Source organism: Syngnathoides biaculeatus, chromosome 3 (assembly GCF_019802595.1).
Source record: "Syngnathoides biaculeatus isolate LvHL_M chromosome 3, ASM1980259v1, whole genome shotgun sequence".
In the NCBI taxonomy this organism is placed as follows: Eukaryota; Metazoa; Chordata; class Actinopteri; order Syngnathiformes; family Syngnathidae; genus Syngnathoides; species Syngnathoides biaculeatus.
Window position 1 is genome coordinate 31,302,499 of NC_084642.1, and position 16,126 is coordinate 31,318,624.

General features: G+C 39.8%; 1 protein-coding gene across 3 annotated transcripts in view; it reads left to right on the plus strand.

The window, feature by feature from the left end:
- The window catches only part of coro2ba (coronin, actin binding protein, 2Ba), a 64,129-nt gene extending 51,789 nt beyond the window's left edge, over positions 1 to 12,340 (plus strand). For all 3 annotated transcript variants that reach the window (XM_061815369.1, XM_061815368.1, XM_061815370.1), the window contains exons 4-13: positions 2,714 to 2,830; positions 4,340 to 4,489; positions 7,056 to 7,220; positions 7,736 to 7,852; positions 7,939 to 8,043; positions 9,118 to 9,214; positions 9,518 to 9,630; positions 9,756 to 9,846; positions 9,960 to 10,099; positions 11,061 to 12,340. In XM_061815369.1, coding sequence (XP_061671353.1) covers positions 2,714 to 2,830; positions 4,340 to 4,489; positions 7,056 to 7,220; positions 7,736 to 7,852; positions 7,939 to 8,043; positions 9,118 to 9,214; positions 9,518 to 9,630; positions 9,756 to 9,846; positions 9,960 to 10,099; positions 11,061 to 11,195 — 1,230 coding nt within the window. In that variant the 3' untranslated portion in view covers positions 11,196 to 12,340. The remainder of the gene's footprint in view (positions 1 to 2,713; positions 2,831 to 4,339; positions 4,490 to 7,055; positions 7,221 to 7,735; positions 7,853 to 7,938; positions 8,044 to 9,117; positions 9,215 to 9,517; positions 9,631 to 9,755; positions 9,847 to 9,959; positions 10,100 to 11,060) is intronic.
- The last annotated feature ends 3,786 nt before the right edge of the window (positions 12,341 to 16,126 follow it).

Below are 16,126 nucleotides of genomic sequence, written 5' to 3' on the forward strand. Positions count from 1 at the left end.
TCCACAACTCTTGCCTCCTTTGCAATGGACATCACGGTTACCTACACCCTTCATTGTGGCTGACATTACAATGACAGCGACTGTGACAGTCCTATAGCTGCCCATCACATAAAGCCAATAGCTGGAGGAAGGGCTATTGCTGGGACCACCTAGCATGCAGAAGCACACAGAATGTACCATGTGGGCTCTCGAACACCTCAGACTTCTCTGATTGGAGTTGCTACCACAGCTTCAACATATGACAAAGACCACTTGGAACATGCAACAGTCGTTAATACACATTCTGTTAGCTATTGTCTCGTTTTAAAGACAAGCAGCCTATCCACACTGAGCCGCAGCAGCATGCATCTATCCATCTGATAAACCACAGCAGCAGAACAGCAATTAACCTCAAGAAGCACAACTCAGCATATTATATTTACTCGATTGAGAAGTGGTTGCCCAAGAGGGAGAATATGGCACAGAATGTGCATAACCTTAATTACAGTGTAAAAATGCAAAGTTGTCGAAGATCAAACAATACAAGAAAATACAAGAAATACATTGCAGCTTGTACTGATTGGTGTCCTAATTGTGAATCACATAGTATTTGTAAGATGTAAAATGAAAGTCTTCACCCTGATTTGTAGAGCTTTTAGAAAGTACAGTATAGATAAATTGGCGGTGGATCAGGTCATTTTATTGATATGCAAAAGTGGAAATAATACAGTGATTTAAAGAAAGAGATCTACTCTACACGTTTCATTGGTATTACGGCTACCATTATATTTTGTCAAAAGGCCTGACATTATGGTTCTTAACAGACTGTAGTTAAGTTTGTACATACAGGCTGCACCATTTAATGATGATGATGGTTGGGGAATGTTTAATTCAGAGCACATTTACAAACTCTTCTACATGTAATATATAATACATGATTAAAGATTATTGTGGATTCATCTTTAATCCATGTACTGCCTCTCTTTCTACTGATGGATACTGTCCTCTTGACGAAATACTTTTCCGTTGAGCTGTAATTGAAATATGTGGCAATAGAAATTATGATTGCACCATTTTTTTCACTGTTGTAAAGTTTTCAGTATGGTTTCATGTCATACCAATTTATTGTATATAGCACGTTGGGGCAGTACTATTTGCTTGTAATGCATTTAAATGGCAGAGGGAAGAATACTAAATGAAATGCTTCAAAATGTGTGGCGTTCATCTTGGGAAATCAGAGAGGACAGTGTGTATGTATATTGACACACATTAACAAATGGAATTCACACAACCCCGATTTCAGCAGATGCTACGTAACACAAATCTCCTTGGAATTAAAAAAAAAAGGGAAAAAAAAGAGGTCAGTGGACTAAAGTGACATCAAACGTGTATGACATAATTTCTACAGTAGTCTCGTTATTGTGAACCAGTGCTCCACAGTGGACACAAGTGGTTAGTGCAACAACAACTCTTCTGTTCTACTAATTTTATTTCATTTTATACTCACCACTTATGTATACGGTGCTTACACCACCAAAATATTTATTAGAAAACTCTCAAAATTGATATTTTCTTTGACCATAATATAATCTGGCTAGCACCATTAAATGCTTGGGAGTACCTCAATCTGTCTCGCAGTTCTACGATTCTGGTTCATATCTTGGTTCTGGCCTTTCTGTGAGGAGTTTGCATGTTAGCCCTGTTCTTGCGTTGGTTTTTACACCACAGGGAATATATACATGTGAGTAGTTTTCTCCGGGCACTTCGGTTTCCTCCCACATCCCAAAAATATGCAACATTAATTTGACATTCTAAATTACCTTTAGGTGTGATTGTGAGTGTGACTGTTGTCTGTCTCCATGTGCCCTGCGATTGGCTGGAAACCAGTTCAGGGTGGTCACTCATAGCGTCTTGATACACATGCCTGTTTTTGGTGCGGTCAGCGTGGAATCGATTCCTGCTAAGTGATGGTGTTGATATATGCCCTGCGATTGACTGGCGACCAGTTGAGGGTGTAGTCTTCCTTTTGCCCAATGTTAGCTAGGATCGGCAGCAACTCGGCTGCGACCCTTGTGAGGATAAGCATCTTGGACAATGGCCATGGAGAATTTTGGTTGTACCCTCGCTCCTGGTCTAAGATAGCTGGGATAAGCTCCAGTATTCCTGTGGCTCAGATGATGGATGGATGTTCCGGAAGTGAATTTTTACCGGTTGGCAGTTCGGTGGATGGATGGATGGATGGATGGATGGATGGATGGATGGATGGATGGAAAAATATTCCCACAAATAGGGATATGGATTGCAAATGAGATTTGTTAATCTTAGTCATGTAATGATTCAAAAGTTTAAAACAATCAATTAAAAATAGTACAAACAAATGTAAGTCTCGCACCACTATCAAAATTCAATGAGTCCAGCTTGTACCCCACATTTTTCCCAAGATCAGTTGAGGTAGGCTCTTGCTCACCCACAATCCAAGAGTGAGGAAAATTGATGGAAAATTCATGATTATGAAAATTTTTGGATAACTTACCTGGATGTACTTATTTATTTTGAGGATTCTAAGCCTTGAATTTTCCTCAGCAGGACCATCAACTTGAAAATATTTTCAGACCCATGAGAGTTGTGTAAATATTGATCATTAATTCATCATCATATAACCGTTTTTTTTATTGCGCAAGCTTAATATCTCAAAAATGACAGAAGCAAATATCAAGCTTTGCCTCCTTTACAGTCAGGCCGTCTAGACTCTCACTACCCAAAGGTATGCGGGCACCAAGGCAATGTACTGGACATCAAGTGGAACCCCTTCTTTGAAAACATCATAGCTTCCTGCTCGGAGGACAGCTCGGTAAGTGACCCTTGCCATTTTTGTTCCATCCCCCTCATCAGATTGTTATAAAATATGCTTAATCTTAGGTCAATACAAGAGACTTCCTTTTGGTCTCGGGAGGAAATTAGTTACAGACATCAAGGGCATCCAAAGTTTCTGTTGAACACAAACCCTCCTGTCCCCTCATTCCCATCATTGACTGATTTAGGTTTTGTTATTAAACATTCTGCCTATTTGGATAAGCAACATCTTCTTTTGATTCAATTAAAAAATATGAAGGGAATTTTGGAAATCTTAAGACACAGTACAGTACATCCACTACGATGCATTATTGGGAACTGAGTGATCCTCTGTAGTTCATTTCAGTCTAGGATTTTGAGCTATGATGCGCTTTGGACTGTCCATGCATTTTTGCATTATTCCAACAATCCCATCACAATTAAGGCCTAATAATGTAGCATGTACTGTGTAGTAGTTTCACGGTTGATGAATACAATAATCCCTTCTGGGTCATGATAGAGTACAGGTGTTAAACTCAAGGTCCGGGGTCTATATCCGCCCTGCCACCTGATTTTATGTGACCTGCAAAGATAACTCTAGTCTATCAACTTTCATGATTCTTGTGAAAATCTGTACCAAAATTTGAAGAATCATATACCATAAATCATAATGTTATATATTACAAGGATTCTTGTGTTACCAAACATGAACAATTGTTGAAAAAACAATTTCCCTTTGTTTCTGATTCCAAAACTAGTTCATAAATTGATGTAGATATGATGCAGTCATTGAATATTTTTTATGGTTTCACAGTCATAACGAACCTCTAAGGGAAACCGTAAGTACATTGTGGCTCGCGACAAGAATTACTTTGACCCCCTTGTAGATTGAGGATCCAGCCATAGCTGTAATCCAGTCAAATGTGAAAAGAAAGGATTATACTGATCAGGAGATCTCTGGTCATTCCTCATAATAAAGGCCACTGAAGGCGGGGCCTTCCCTAACAAACAGGCACGTTCACACATAGTCATTAAGTGATGCTCAATGACCTGCCCTTTTGCCCTGGATGAAGAAATTTGCCCTTTTTCTCGCAGCCTTGTTTTTGTCATTCCTCAATATCAAAAATGCCCTGTGTCTCATCAATTTTATACAAAGTAGTTTGAAATTTGATTTGAGTCCGAGGGGCAATTGTACATATGCGCCCATCTTGCCCCCAGCCCTGCTCATTCTCCTTCCAAAAAGCTGTCATTTGTAAAGGGGTGTATTGACCACTGTAGCCTCCTTTCACCTCTTTTGTTAATAGTTGTAATATTAATCATTTTGATTGTCTTAACAGAAATAAGTTAAATACCAGTTTTCTTAATCATATGAATAAATATGTGGATGGGTGCCCTGTTTTGCCTTTATCACCTGCACCCCAAAATATCCATGTACCTGATAACCAATAATAATTTATATACAATCACTTCCTTGTTTCTATTTATTCTTGCTTATCTCATGATGTCGTTTGCCATATGAATATGACAGGTGCGAGTATGGGAAATTCCAGATGGCGGCCTGAGGCATAACATGACGGAGGCAGTGCTGGAGCTGTATGGTCACAGCAGACGGGTGGGTTTGATCGAGTGGCATCCCACCAGCAGTGGCATCCTATTCAGCGCCGGCTATGATTACAAGGTATGACTTAAGTACATCGTTGGAATGACGGGCTCGTAATACGCAATACTTCTGAGCCACGTATGTAGCCACTCCATAATAATCAAAGTGTTTCCATTTGACAGTGCATATGGGAAGCAACACAAACAGTATTGTCCTTGTTTTTTTCTCCTCCCTTGTTTATATCTCAGACATCCATGTCACCCCACCCTAAAATACTCGGGGCCCTTGTACAGTTATCCCCTTCACCCCACCCCACCTACATTTGACAACTCTGCACGTGTATGTTCATTTTAGTGTCCCATATGCACGTTGCTATAAGAAACAAACACAGTCACTAAACGGTGTCACGAGTCATAAAGGGTGGTCTGATGAAAAGTTGTTGAGCATAAATCCAAGATCCAGTTTAAGAAAAACCCTCCCTCTAGTCTGTCCGGTGCCCATCCAGGCCACCCAAAGCTTGGCTGAGCAGTTTAAGAGGTTGGCTAGGACGCCAAACACCAGGGTCCCTACGGGGCCACTCAGGCGGACTTTCTCGTGGAGTGTCCCAATGGCAAAGCAAGATCCAAACAAGAACAGGTGACAGCTGCGGGCAATGCACTGCCGAGGCAGGAGCGGGAGGCCTCAGCTGCTGTTGGCCACGCCCCAAACAAAATGTCATACTTGAGTGGGAAAAAAACATTTCTAGTATGACAATATAATGCAAGACAATAGTGAATATATGCTCACACAGCTACCCATATGGTGCAGCAATATTATCGCCTACTAGAGTGGGTTAATAAGGGCACCACTATTATTGCTATTGCATTCGGATTACTCATGCACACAGCAGGTTTGTGCGGACCAATGTACATGCATGGAACGCATAGCGACATGAACCCCGAAATATGTGAATGGTACCATGTGTGCATCCAGTCTGTTAGCAGTATGTGGAAACAATGCAAAAGTTTGAAATGGTCTTAATGAGGACAAACACTGCGGAAAATGGATAAATAGGATTTATCAAATGAACATGCCTTTAAAATTAGATACTATTACTGTTAATGGCCATTTTGCATTTGATTTATTAAGATTGTCATCCTTTACTAAGATCCCAAATAGCTGGTGTTAAATTGCATATTGACTCACTAACAAATACCACACGCTTTTGGCAATTGTTATTGTAAAAATGTTGGAGACTGCCATTTTTAAAATCTGTTTTGGGCTTTGGGTATCTCTGGTTTTGACCAAGTATAGTTTGGGTCAGCACTGCAAGCACAAATTGATGTTTGAAATGGAAGAAATGAAAAAGTTAGTATGAGGCAAACATATTACTAGGTTACATAAAAGAAAGGTTTTGCACCAATAATTCTGGGCTATCTAGCAAACTCTAAAAGTTATGCTTTGCTTGATTTAATGGGTGTGGCCAGAGGATGCAAAGGTCATGTGACCATTTTGATAACATGACATTTAAAACTTGGGACAGCACACCTGGAAAACTCCTATGTGCGAAGCCAGCACCAATGGTAACAGTGCCTGAAAACAACAGATGGACAGAGTTGAAAGTGTTTTTTGTCTAAGGTGACATGATATTATTGTGACTGGGTCCAAGTTAGCGATATGATCATTCAGAAGCTCTAAAATTGCATGACTGAATACACTATGTCGCAATAGTTTCTCCTTGTCTCCTCTCACTTTGCCTTTGCGTCGCTGGCAATGCTTTGCATGCTGGTTTTCACCTGCCTTTGAGCTTTTTAATGATAAATCAGCCAGTGCAACTCATCTCAAGTCTGATAAATTTCATTGCACATGCTAAATTCATCAACCTACATATTACTGCCTTTATACCGAAACCTCGCATGTTCAAATATACTCAATTCCATATTCACATGGGTATGTTCATTTCTCAAATTATTGACCTATATAAGGTGTTGAAAATCTGTTTGACAGTGCAATTTTTGTAGCTCAACAAACATCCTGTTTTTATGGGGTTCCTGAAAAGTGATGGTTTTGGTGATACATGGATTCGAACGTCACCGATATACTTGTACTACTGTCCGTAAAATGAGCTGTCTCGCACTAATAGCAGAGACAATCCTGGTTGTGCCCGATAAGCACATCAAGTTCTACATCACTCTGGGTTCACCATAGTGGTTTCTAGCCCATTTTGGGGATGCTAAATAAGCCCTAAAATTAATTCCAGTACCCCTGAAATTACCTTTTTTTTTACTGTATGTTGTGGAAAAAAAAAGCATAAAACCACAGTACAAAAATACAGCCACCCCCCTTCCCACCCTTGTTAGGTAAGAGTGACTATTTTATTTAGTTTTTTTGTTATGTACATTTTATACAATTTAAACTAAGGTGCTATTGAATAACTCACTGACCGGCATGAGCATACAAATACAATTTTGGGCTGTTTTGATGCTGAACCACTCTTAAAATTAATCTCATCACTTCCGAATCTCTTATCCTAGAATTGCCCCTGATGTGTCCAATCAAGTTTACACCTGATTTTGCATTTTCAGACCTTAACCAGATAATGACCTAACGAGGTCTTTTGCCAGGTACTGTGAAATTCAAACACAAGCTATTAACATTTCATCAGATTCTGATCTGGAACTTGGAGATCGGAGAGCCAGTAAAAATGATTGACTGCCATACAGATGTCATCGTGAGCATGTCCTTCAACACAAATGGCAGCCTGCTGGCCACCAGCTGTAAAGACAGGAAACTGCGAGTCATTGAGCCGCGATCTGGGAGAGTCCTTCAGGTAGGTTACATTCTTTTTCAGCACTCATCAATGATGGGAGAAAAAAAAACTTAAATTATCTGATGACATAAACTTGGGGTTAAAATTTTGATTAAACACTGTTTAAACATTGGTTAAACACTTTGATACATTGCATAAAATATTTTGCAAACTGATTTATTGTGCTCTAATTACACAAGAAACACCTATTTTAATGTTGTGGCCTTTTCGCTTTGTATATCATTTTAAACACATTCTTTCCCATATCAGGAATCCAGTCTCTCTTCCAAAGTTTTAAGTTTTTGCTTGATGAATTAATTCTAATTTAAATGAATTGTTTTTATTAGTCATGTACAACAGGAGTCACAGTCAGATAGGAGAAAGTGACAAGCTACACAAATGAACATTTTCCAAAATGGGATTATTGTTGGTTTTCATCCAACATGGAACAATAGCTTCATGGTTGATTCCAATCGGTTAATTTCTTTTATTTAGAGAGCTTGACACTTCAGTCTGTCTTTATCCTCCACTTCCAGCAAGCCAGCTACAAGAACCACCGCGTAAACCGAGTGGTTTTCCTGGGCAACCTCAAGCGGCTGCTCACCACAGGCGTCTCTCGTTGGAACACACGTCAGATTGCTCTCTGGGATCAGGTCTGTTACATCTCCAAATAATACTTTCTGAGTGGGAGTCACAGTGCAGTACTTGTTTCTGCATCAATATGTATTGCGTTCCCCAGGAGGATTTGTCGATGCCACTGATGGAGGAGGATATAGATGGTCTCTCTGGACTGTTGTTTCCCTTCTATGACAATGACACTCACATGTTGTACCTGGCAGGCAAGGTTCGCAGGGCTCCTTTCCACTCTCTCACATTTTTCTTTATTTTCTTTTTGTGTAATATCTACTATTGTAAGAAATGTGCACTTTGGTTGCCCAATTGATGAGTAGTGGAATACATATGCTTCACTTTAAAAGACAGATTTCAGGGAGAAATTTTCACTACCCACAACTACTACTACTTCTATATTCTATTGGGGAAAAAAACAGTAATAGTAGCAGTCATAATATTAAAAAAAGAGAGAGGGAGAGAGAGCGATCACATTCAGAACTGTAATTGGCACCTTTATGCCTTTGGTTGTCTCAAACCCCTCCTTCCCATCTGTTTGCAGTTCTTTAACTCAGTCCCTGTCCATCATGGTAAAAAAGATTCTAGTAATTTCTACACTTATGTTGGTTCTCTTGGAAACTTTTCACCAAAGAAATGCGGGAAAAATTCAACAGAATTCAGAGACTGATTACATGACCTGTTATTGTACTCAGAGTCAAAGGGCTCTATTTTCGTAGACAGCACATTAGCGGTGGGGTGCAAATACCTGCAGATGGTAATTTTCATGCAAGTGGAAGCCTCGTTGCACGTACTTGCCAATCTGGCAAAGTGGTCTGCACCAAGATGGGCATTCCGGCATAGCGAAGCTGTGTCCTTGAAGTTGTGCCCAACAAAGTGACAATTTGGTAGCAGAAAGTCAGTCTAAACGTATGCATGCTTTGACTATGTCTAACTGCCTGCCCAAGTAGTCTAATGTAATTTTGCTGATCAAGCACCAGGCAGAAGGATTCTGAGGTGTGCCTTGAAATTTAAGGCACCAGCAGTTATCACCACCACATTTTGTATTTAATAAGGGTAGCTACTCACATTGTCTGTCATCATACTGGTCAAGAGCAGTGATAATGCCCCAATCACACGCAATTACACATCGTCCTCTTCCCCACTGAGACAACTTGCCCTTGGCACACAGTTGCGCTGCCCACCGCGCAGGATTTAGAGCCGGTCACGAAAATAGGGCCCAAAATGTCAACATTTATTGGATTCAAAAGGTCATCCGAGTTCACACAGTCATGTTCTGATGTATCACTAGGGCGATGGCAACATCCGTTACTTTGAGATTACTACAGAGAAACCATTCATCCAGTATCTAATGGAGTTCCGGTCCCCGGCCCCTCAGAAAGGATTAGGTAAATCATTTACTAATCTGATTATACATCATCACTATAACTGGCAGTGGCCCCACTTAAAAGAAGCCTTTAAATTCTTCATAATTAGTTTGTCGTGACAAGGGAAGGGCAACCAGTTACAATGTTAATGTGTTTTGTATAAAAGTGGTCTTGTCAGGAAAAGCGGATTTGAGCAGAAACTACTGAAGGATAAAGAAGAGTCATGATAATCGAAACCTCAGTTTGTCCTGTGTTTTTAACATTAGTTCTACGTTCACCTTTTATGTGATCTATGTGTCATATGTTATTGACTCTCTTTTACAGCCGTGATGCCAAAACACGGTCTGGATGTGGGAGCTTGTGAGGTGTTCCGCTTCTACAAGTTGGTCACCCTCAAGGGCTTGATAGAGCCTATTTCAATGATTGTACCAAGAAGGGTCAGTGAGAAACTCAAGACTACAAGTTTTGCTATCCTGAATCATAGTGGACAATACTTTGCAACAATTGTAGTTGTGACTGTTCATATGAATTCACTAAAAGTTAATTTTAATGTCTATTACAGTCAGACACATACCAAGAAGACATTTATCCCATGACGGCAGGAACAGAACCTGCACTCTCAGCAACTGAGTGGCTCAGTGGCATCGACAGAGGTAAGGAACACTTGAGATTTCAATCAAATTCCAAACTCACAAGTGACACCTTCTGTGTCTGTCGTAATTTTATGATCTATGATTTCACTGTGTGGCTTTTTCTGTTCAAACAGAGCCAGTATTAATGTCCTTGAAAGATAGCTACCACCGGCCAAACAAGTTAGTGTTCAAGCCCCCAGTAAAGGACAAGAAAAATGTGGTTGTGAATGGCATTGACTTGCTTGAGAATGTACCACCCAGGACGGAAAATGAGGTACTTGAAGATAGTCATGCCGGGATATAAAAATACAACTGTCAAATGGCTTTAACTATGATTTTGTCTTAATATTAAGATCAAGGAGGGCAAGGACGGAGAAGGCAAATACAGAAACGCATCATGCTCACTGTTAAGATTTCGTGTCGTGAAGTTGCAGAGCACTGAAATAAGTTTTCGTGTGATACAGGAAGAGAGTAGAATAGAAATAGAAAGAAAAAAGGTTTGAACAACAAAATAACAAGCCATATAAAAAAAAAACATCTGCAGATATGAATAATTTTTTTAATAATTTACTTGCCACACAAGATGGCCTCTCAACTGGAAAAATAATTCATCTTCTCTTTTTCAACCTGATGGGGAATTGCCACCTCCTTCTTGTTCAACACTCAAACAGACAAATCTCAACTCCGTATATTCCACAATTCTTCAATATATACACATACTGTATATACCTAAATCATTTTAGTAAGCCACGTGTCTCTTAAAAATCCCTTGTCACGGTGCAGATGAGAACCCGAGAACACCTGGTTGATCATTGTAAAATGGAGTGAATGCAACTTATCGGTCGTGTTACAATGGAGTTAGCGTAACTCATCCTGACAATACATAAAAGGGCATGCCAAAACTTGTGGCCAAATTCAGTCCGTTTAATATTCCTTTGTGGGTCTGTCATTATTTATTTTTGTAATGAATTTTTGACAAAACTAAAGTATTGAAAATGAATTTTGACTTCCTACAAAAAGTGATGGTTTTCGATATGAAGATATCTGCTCTTACAAGAACTAAGAGGTGGATATGCTAACCACTCGGCACTTGAAGTATTCTATCAAATGTTAAAATATCACGTACATGGTCCATGTTTATGCTCTCAAAAATACGTGTCAGGTAATGCCATATTATTGTAATTGTTGCCTGAACCTTCCCATTTTCCTCATTTCTTTGTATTTTCCTTTTGTAGCTCTTGCAGATGTTCTTCCGGCAGCAGGATGAGTTGCGTAGGCTGAGGGAGGCATTGAACAGCAAGGATGTGCGAATACGTCAACTGGAACTGGAATTGAACAACATGAAGAATTTGAACCCCAACAACATCTGACCTCCGATCAAGCTGCCTGCTTTGCCTTCATTTTGGACCTCCAAAAAACTTCGGAGCCCCCCACCATGTTTGACCGTATACCATATCCTAACTCCTGCTGCTCTGCCTCATATGTTCTATGACCATTGGACAATTTTTTTTTTTTTTATTACTTCAATATTGTAATAAAGACAACTATGTAATTGATTGCCACATTGAGGAATAGATTGCAATCAGTGAAATGTTATTTTATGTTATGAATTCATTGGATTAGAAAAGATGAATTACTGCACACTTTCCAAAAAACCTTTAAGAATCTTGTTTCAATTTAAGCCACAATCCTTTATAGAAAAGGCCTCAAAATCTTCTAGGGTCTCCCCCAAGTACTGACAAGCAACATTTTTAAGGCCAATTTGGTCGATAAAATCCAATTTTTCTTCAGGGTCTTATACGTTACTGCAGCTCATTTGCAGGGAGCTACAGCGTTATCTCAAATTGGCTGACCGACATGTACGTGGGTGTGTGTATTACTGCTTCGTGACGCTAATACAAACGGGTAACAAGCAGGTGTGAACACTTGGCTCTGCAGCTAAGCCTTAAGTGAACTTTAGGGGGCTTGAGGGGGGGACTGATTTGGCTTTAAGGCTAATTCCATGGATGGGGGTTGTATTTTACATTCACTTCTGTTTATTTGTAATTTTTCTCACATTGTTTCTGACTTTGTGGCTTGGCAAGTAATGATTGTGATGACTGACAGATTTTGCTGAATGTTTACATACAATTGAGGCAAGACTGATGTGGAAGTGGCTCTTTCTTTTTTGTGACAATAACACCATAAATGTGGAGCCGGTATAAAGGTAGTACTGTATAGTCTCAATAACTATTCCCTTTAGTTGTTACTATAAGCCATATTTATTATGAGTAAATATTTAATTTTGTTCTGCTTCTAATTGTAGAAAGCTAAATTTTAACCACATCTTTGCTTTTTTTCCCCCCTTCTTTTGACTCAATAATAGCCATAAAACCACTCAATGTATGTGTTTTTTTATTGGCAATATAGAAATATCCTCAAGCTGAGCCTATAGTTAGTGGACTTAGAAAGTGCAGAAGATATGTTGCCTACGGTATTGTGTAACAAGAATGAAACGTGAACCAGTGAGTTTAATTAAAGGTCAATTCTTCTACAGTCTGTCAGTGAGCATTTCTTCTTGTCAGTCATTGTTATTACGTTTTTTGTTACTAGCAAATCCATGTTATTACACCCTGCATCATGTTAGGCATCAGTATAAACCTAAACATGAGCTCAGGAGTGGACTAATTTAAATGTATCTTGTATCTAGTGACAAACCATTAAGAGGAACGCATCCAAATCAAGCACTAAATATTGTATTAGAGTCTAAATGAATAAGTCACAGTCAGTTTGACACAAAAATGATCAGTATTATCTTGTATTAACCCTCATTAGATTGTGCAAGGGGTGACTTCCTTATTTTGGAGCCAGTTATCCTAGAAAAGAACTATGGTTAAAGGCAAGATTCAGTGTGTCATGTCAAGTTGACCCATGAGCATGCTCGAGGTGTACACAAACACACACACACACACGCACACAAAAGGCAAAACAGAATACTGTTCACTTTTTTGACTGTGGTATATACCAGCAGTAATGACTAATGGGTGCTTTTCTTGCAGGTTTGACAAGATGCTAAATGATTGAAATATACAACAAAGTGTCTGTCTTAAAATGATCCAGATTGGATGTGCATCATAGATTTATACAGTAGTAATTGATCATGTTTCCAAAACCACAAAGCTCCAAATATATGGAAACCGGTTTTGTTTTTGTTAATTCCAAGAGGAAAAAGATACTTCAATGAGGGTTGATGAAGGGCTATTTGATCATGTAACAACAAAAGGCAGCACGGTGATGCAGCTGGTAAAGCATTGGCCTCACAGTTCTGAGGTCCCGCCTGTGTGGAGTTTGCATGTTCTCCCCGTGCCTGTGTAGGTTTCCTCGATGCACTCCGGTTTCCTCCTACATCCCAAAAACATGCAACATTAGTAGGACACTCTAATTACCACTAGGTGTGATTATGATTGCAGCCGTTTGTCTCCCTATGCCCTGCGACCTGTGCCCTGCGATTGGCTGGCAACCAGTTCAGGGTGTACCCCGCATCCTTCCCGTTGACAGCTGGGATAGGCTCCAGCACGCCCCATGACCCTCGTGAGGATAAGCGGGTAAGAAAATGGATGGATGGATGGATGGATGGATGGATGGATGGATGGATGGATGGATGGATGGATGGATGGATGGATGGATAAATGGATGGATGGATGGATGGATGGATGGATGGATGGATGGATGGATGGATGGATGGATGGATGGATGGATGGATGATGGATGGATGGATGGATGGATGGATGGAACAAATGAGTTTGCTGCACACCTCCACACTAATGGACCTACCAGAACTTCTTTGTACTGCCAGCACGCATTCATCTAGTTTGTCACAAAAGAAAATGGACACTCACACAAAGAATTATGATTCAGAAATAATCATCTTTATGGAGCAATTATGTTGAAAATGTTCTGTCCAAATCCAAGAGGATTCACGCCACCCATTTCAGTTAAAGTAGAATACATAATTTACTGTATATCTTATTACGATGTATAGTTTCACATCAGTTATATACTCAATGTCTGCTGCCATCAAAGTGAATACAAAAAAATAGATTCGTCGATATTTACAAGAACACACTATCAAACGTAGGGTTTGACATAGAGTAAACCAAACAAGAACTTCACAAATGCTGATGTTGGAGGATGCTTTTTTTCCTCCGCGTGTTTGTTTAATTTGGGTTAGTGAGAATGTTGGTTATCCAAATAAAGGCTGGAGATGATGAACAGTTTCTTTGAAGAATTTATTTACAGAATATTCCGGGCACTTATGAGTTACAGACAATACCTGTAGAGAGCAGATCACAAGTGCGAAGATACAGAGAAAGCACATCTTTTATCTTGTCAGAAGGGCAGACCATGTGTGGTATCAAACCTGTGGGATGACATTGGGGCTTTCCACCTAGACAAAGGGTTTCTGTCTCAACCGGTTTTAGCTGGCAATGGATTATTACAAAGTGTCCAGTATGCAGTTCATCAAGGTTAGCCTACGTACAGACATGCGCTCAAGGACACATCTGGCTACAGAGCAGAGCCCCACTGAGGACATGAGGAAATTATGCAGTCATGACTAAATATGGGCATAAGACATATTTCACTTACCAGTCTTGTTTCCAACACGAGGAATATCCTGCTCCATGCGTCTGACTGCTTGATCGGCTCTTTTTTCTGCATTCGAACGCATGTGCTGTCTAACTGGCTCAAAATGATAACCTTTAACGCCTTTATAAAGCTCATATTCTTCACCGTCTTCATGGGACCCTTCAGAATAGTGTTCATCACTCGAAATATCGGAAAATTCATCATTGTTTTTACAACGTTTTCTAATGCTCACCATTGTTGTCACCGGTTCTGACGTCACGTTCTTATTCGACTGTTTCCGCTTCGTTTCTTTTTATGGCGAATCCAGAAATGTGCGATCATTTTTTTCCGATAATCGAAAGATAAAAATGTTTCCTTCATGATGGATTTCAGATTCAAATTCTGCATTTAAAAAACTGTATAATATTAAAATAAAAAGGTGCACTGAGGATCTTCCATACACTTAAAAAAGAAAAGAAATTCTGTTTTTTCCATGTCGATCAGTCCTACTCCCCTTTCTCCTCCTCGCCTCCTCATCACCTACTTTTTTGCCATTCAGGCCGTCCTCATCTTCCTCCTGATGATAACCACATTGCATTAAAAAAATAAAACACTTCAATAAATTTTAATATTTCAAGAATAATTCGAGTCTGATTTCTACACTAAAGCCCCCCTCATCATCATCTCCCTCATCCTCTTCTTTTCTTGATGGTGGATTATCATAATCCTCTTCATCTACACCTGGGTAAAATCATGTATGTATGATCTATGTATTATATTGATGAGTGTAATCTTTTTAATTTAAGTATTTAATGTCAAACATACCATCCTCATGTTCATCGCCGCATTCCCCAGCCTTCCCTGTGAAGCTTGGCATCCAAATCTGACGCCTCTTTGTCACGTTTGTCGTAGCCGTCCACATAGGTGAGCTGTTAAGGGGTCATATTGTGGAATACAGTATGTGCTTTTAAAAGTTCCTGGCCACCCATCAAGTGGGCAATCTAACAACCATGTCAATCTTCAGTCACCTTTACCCTATTTCATATACTTTCTCAGCCATTGACTTGACAGCGAGGCTGGTCGGAATTCCAGAGCAAAAGAATCACTTTGACGTGGCACCCGATGCATTATCAAGCTAAAAGCTCAGCGGATCTACAATGTTGATTAGCCCAGGGGTCGGAACATATGGCTCGCCAGCCATACCTGGCTCTTTTGGTGCTTACATATGGCTCGTGAAGCCCTCATAACGACATACTGTATGTATAATTTCTGTTGTGCAGACAACTCAAATGACGGAGAGAGAGTTTGTCCTAGTGGGATTGCCGTAGTTTAGTGTGGCAGTCAATGTTCACATGCACAGAAGGGTCAACCTCTGATCAGGTCGGAATAACTAATTATGGAAACACTTTTGACAAAGGTCGCTCAAAGAAAAAAATATGAGGAGAACCGAAGTTTTCAACAAGAATGGACAGCCTTTGTGGAGACGGAGGGTTCTGCTGTGTGTCTAAATTCACAGATTGAGAGATGTCAAGGCATTCGTAGTTGAAGTTGCCATCAAACATTTTGACAGCTTCGCATAAAGACAAGATACTGTAATCAAATGAATAAATTGTCTGCAAGAACTGTTCACCATTGTAGTATCAAGATGGCAAAGCAAATTGAATTATGTTCACGATTATATGAACGACGTATGAAA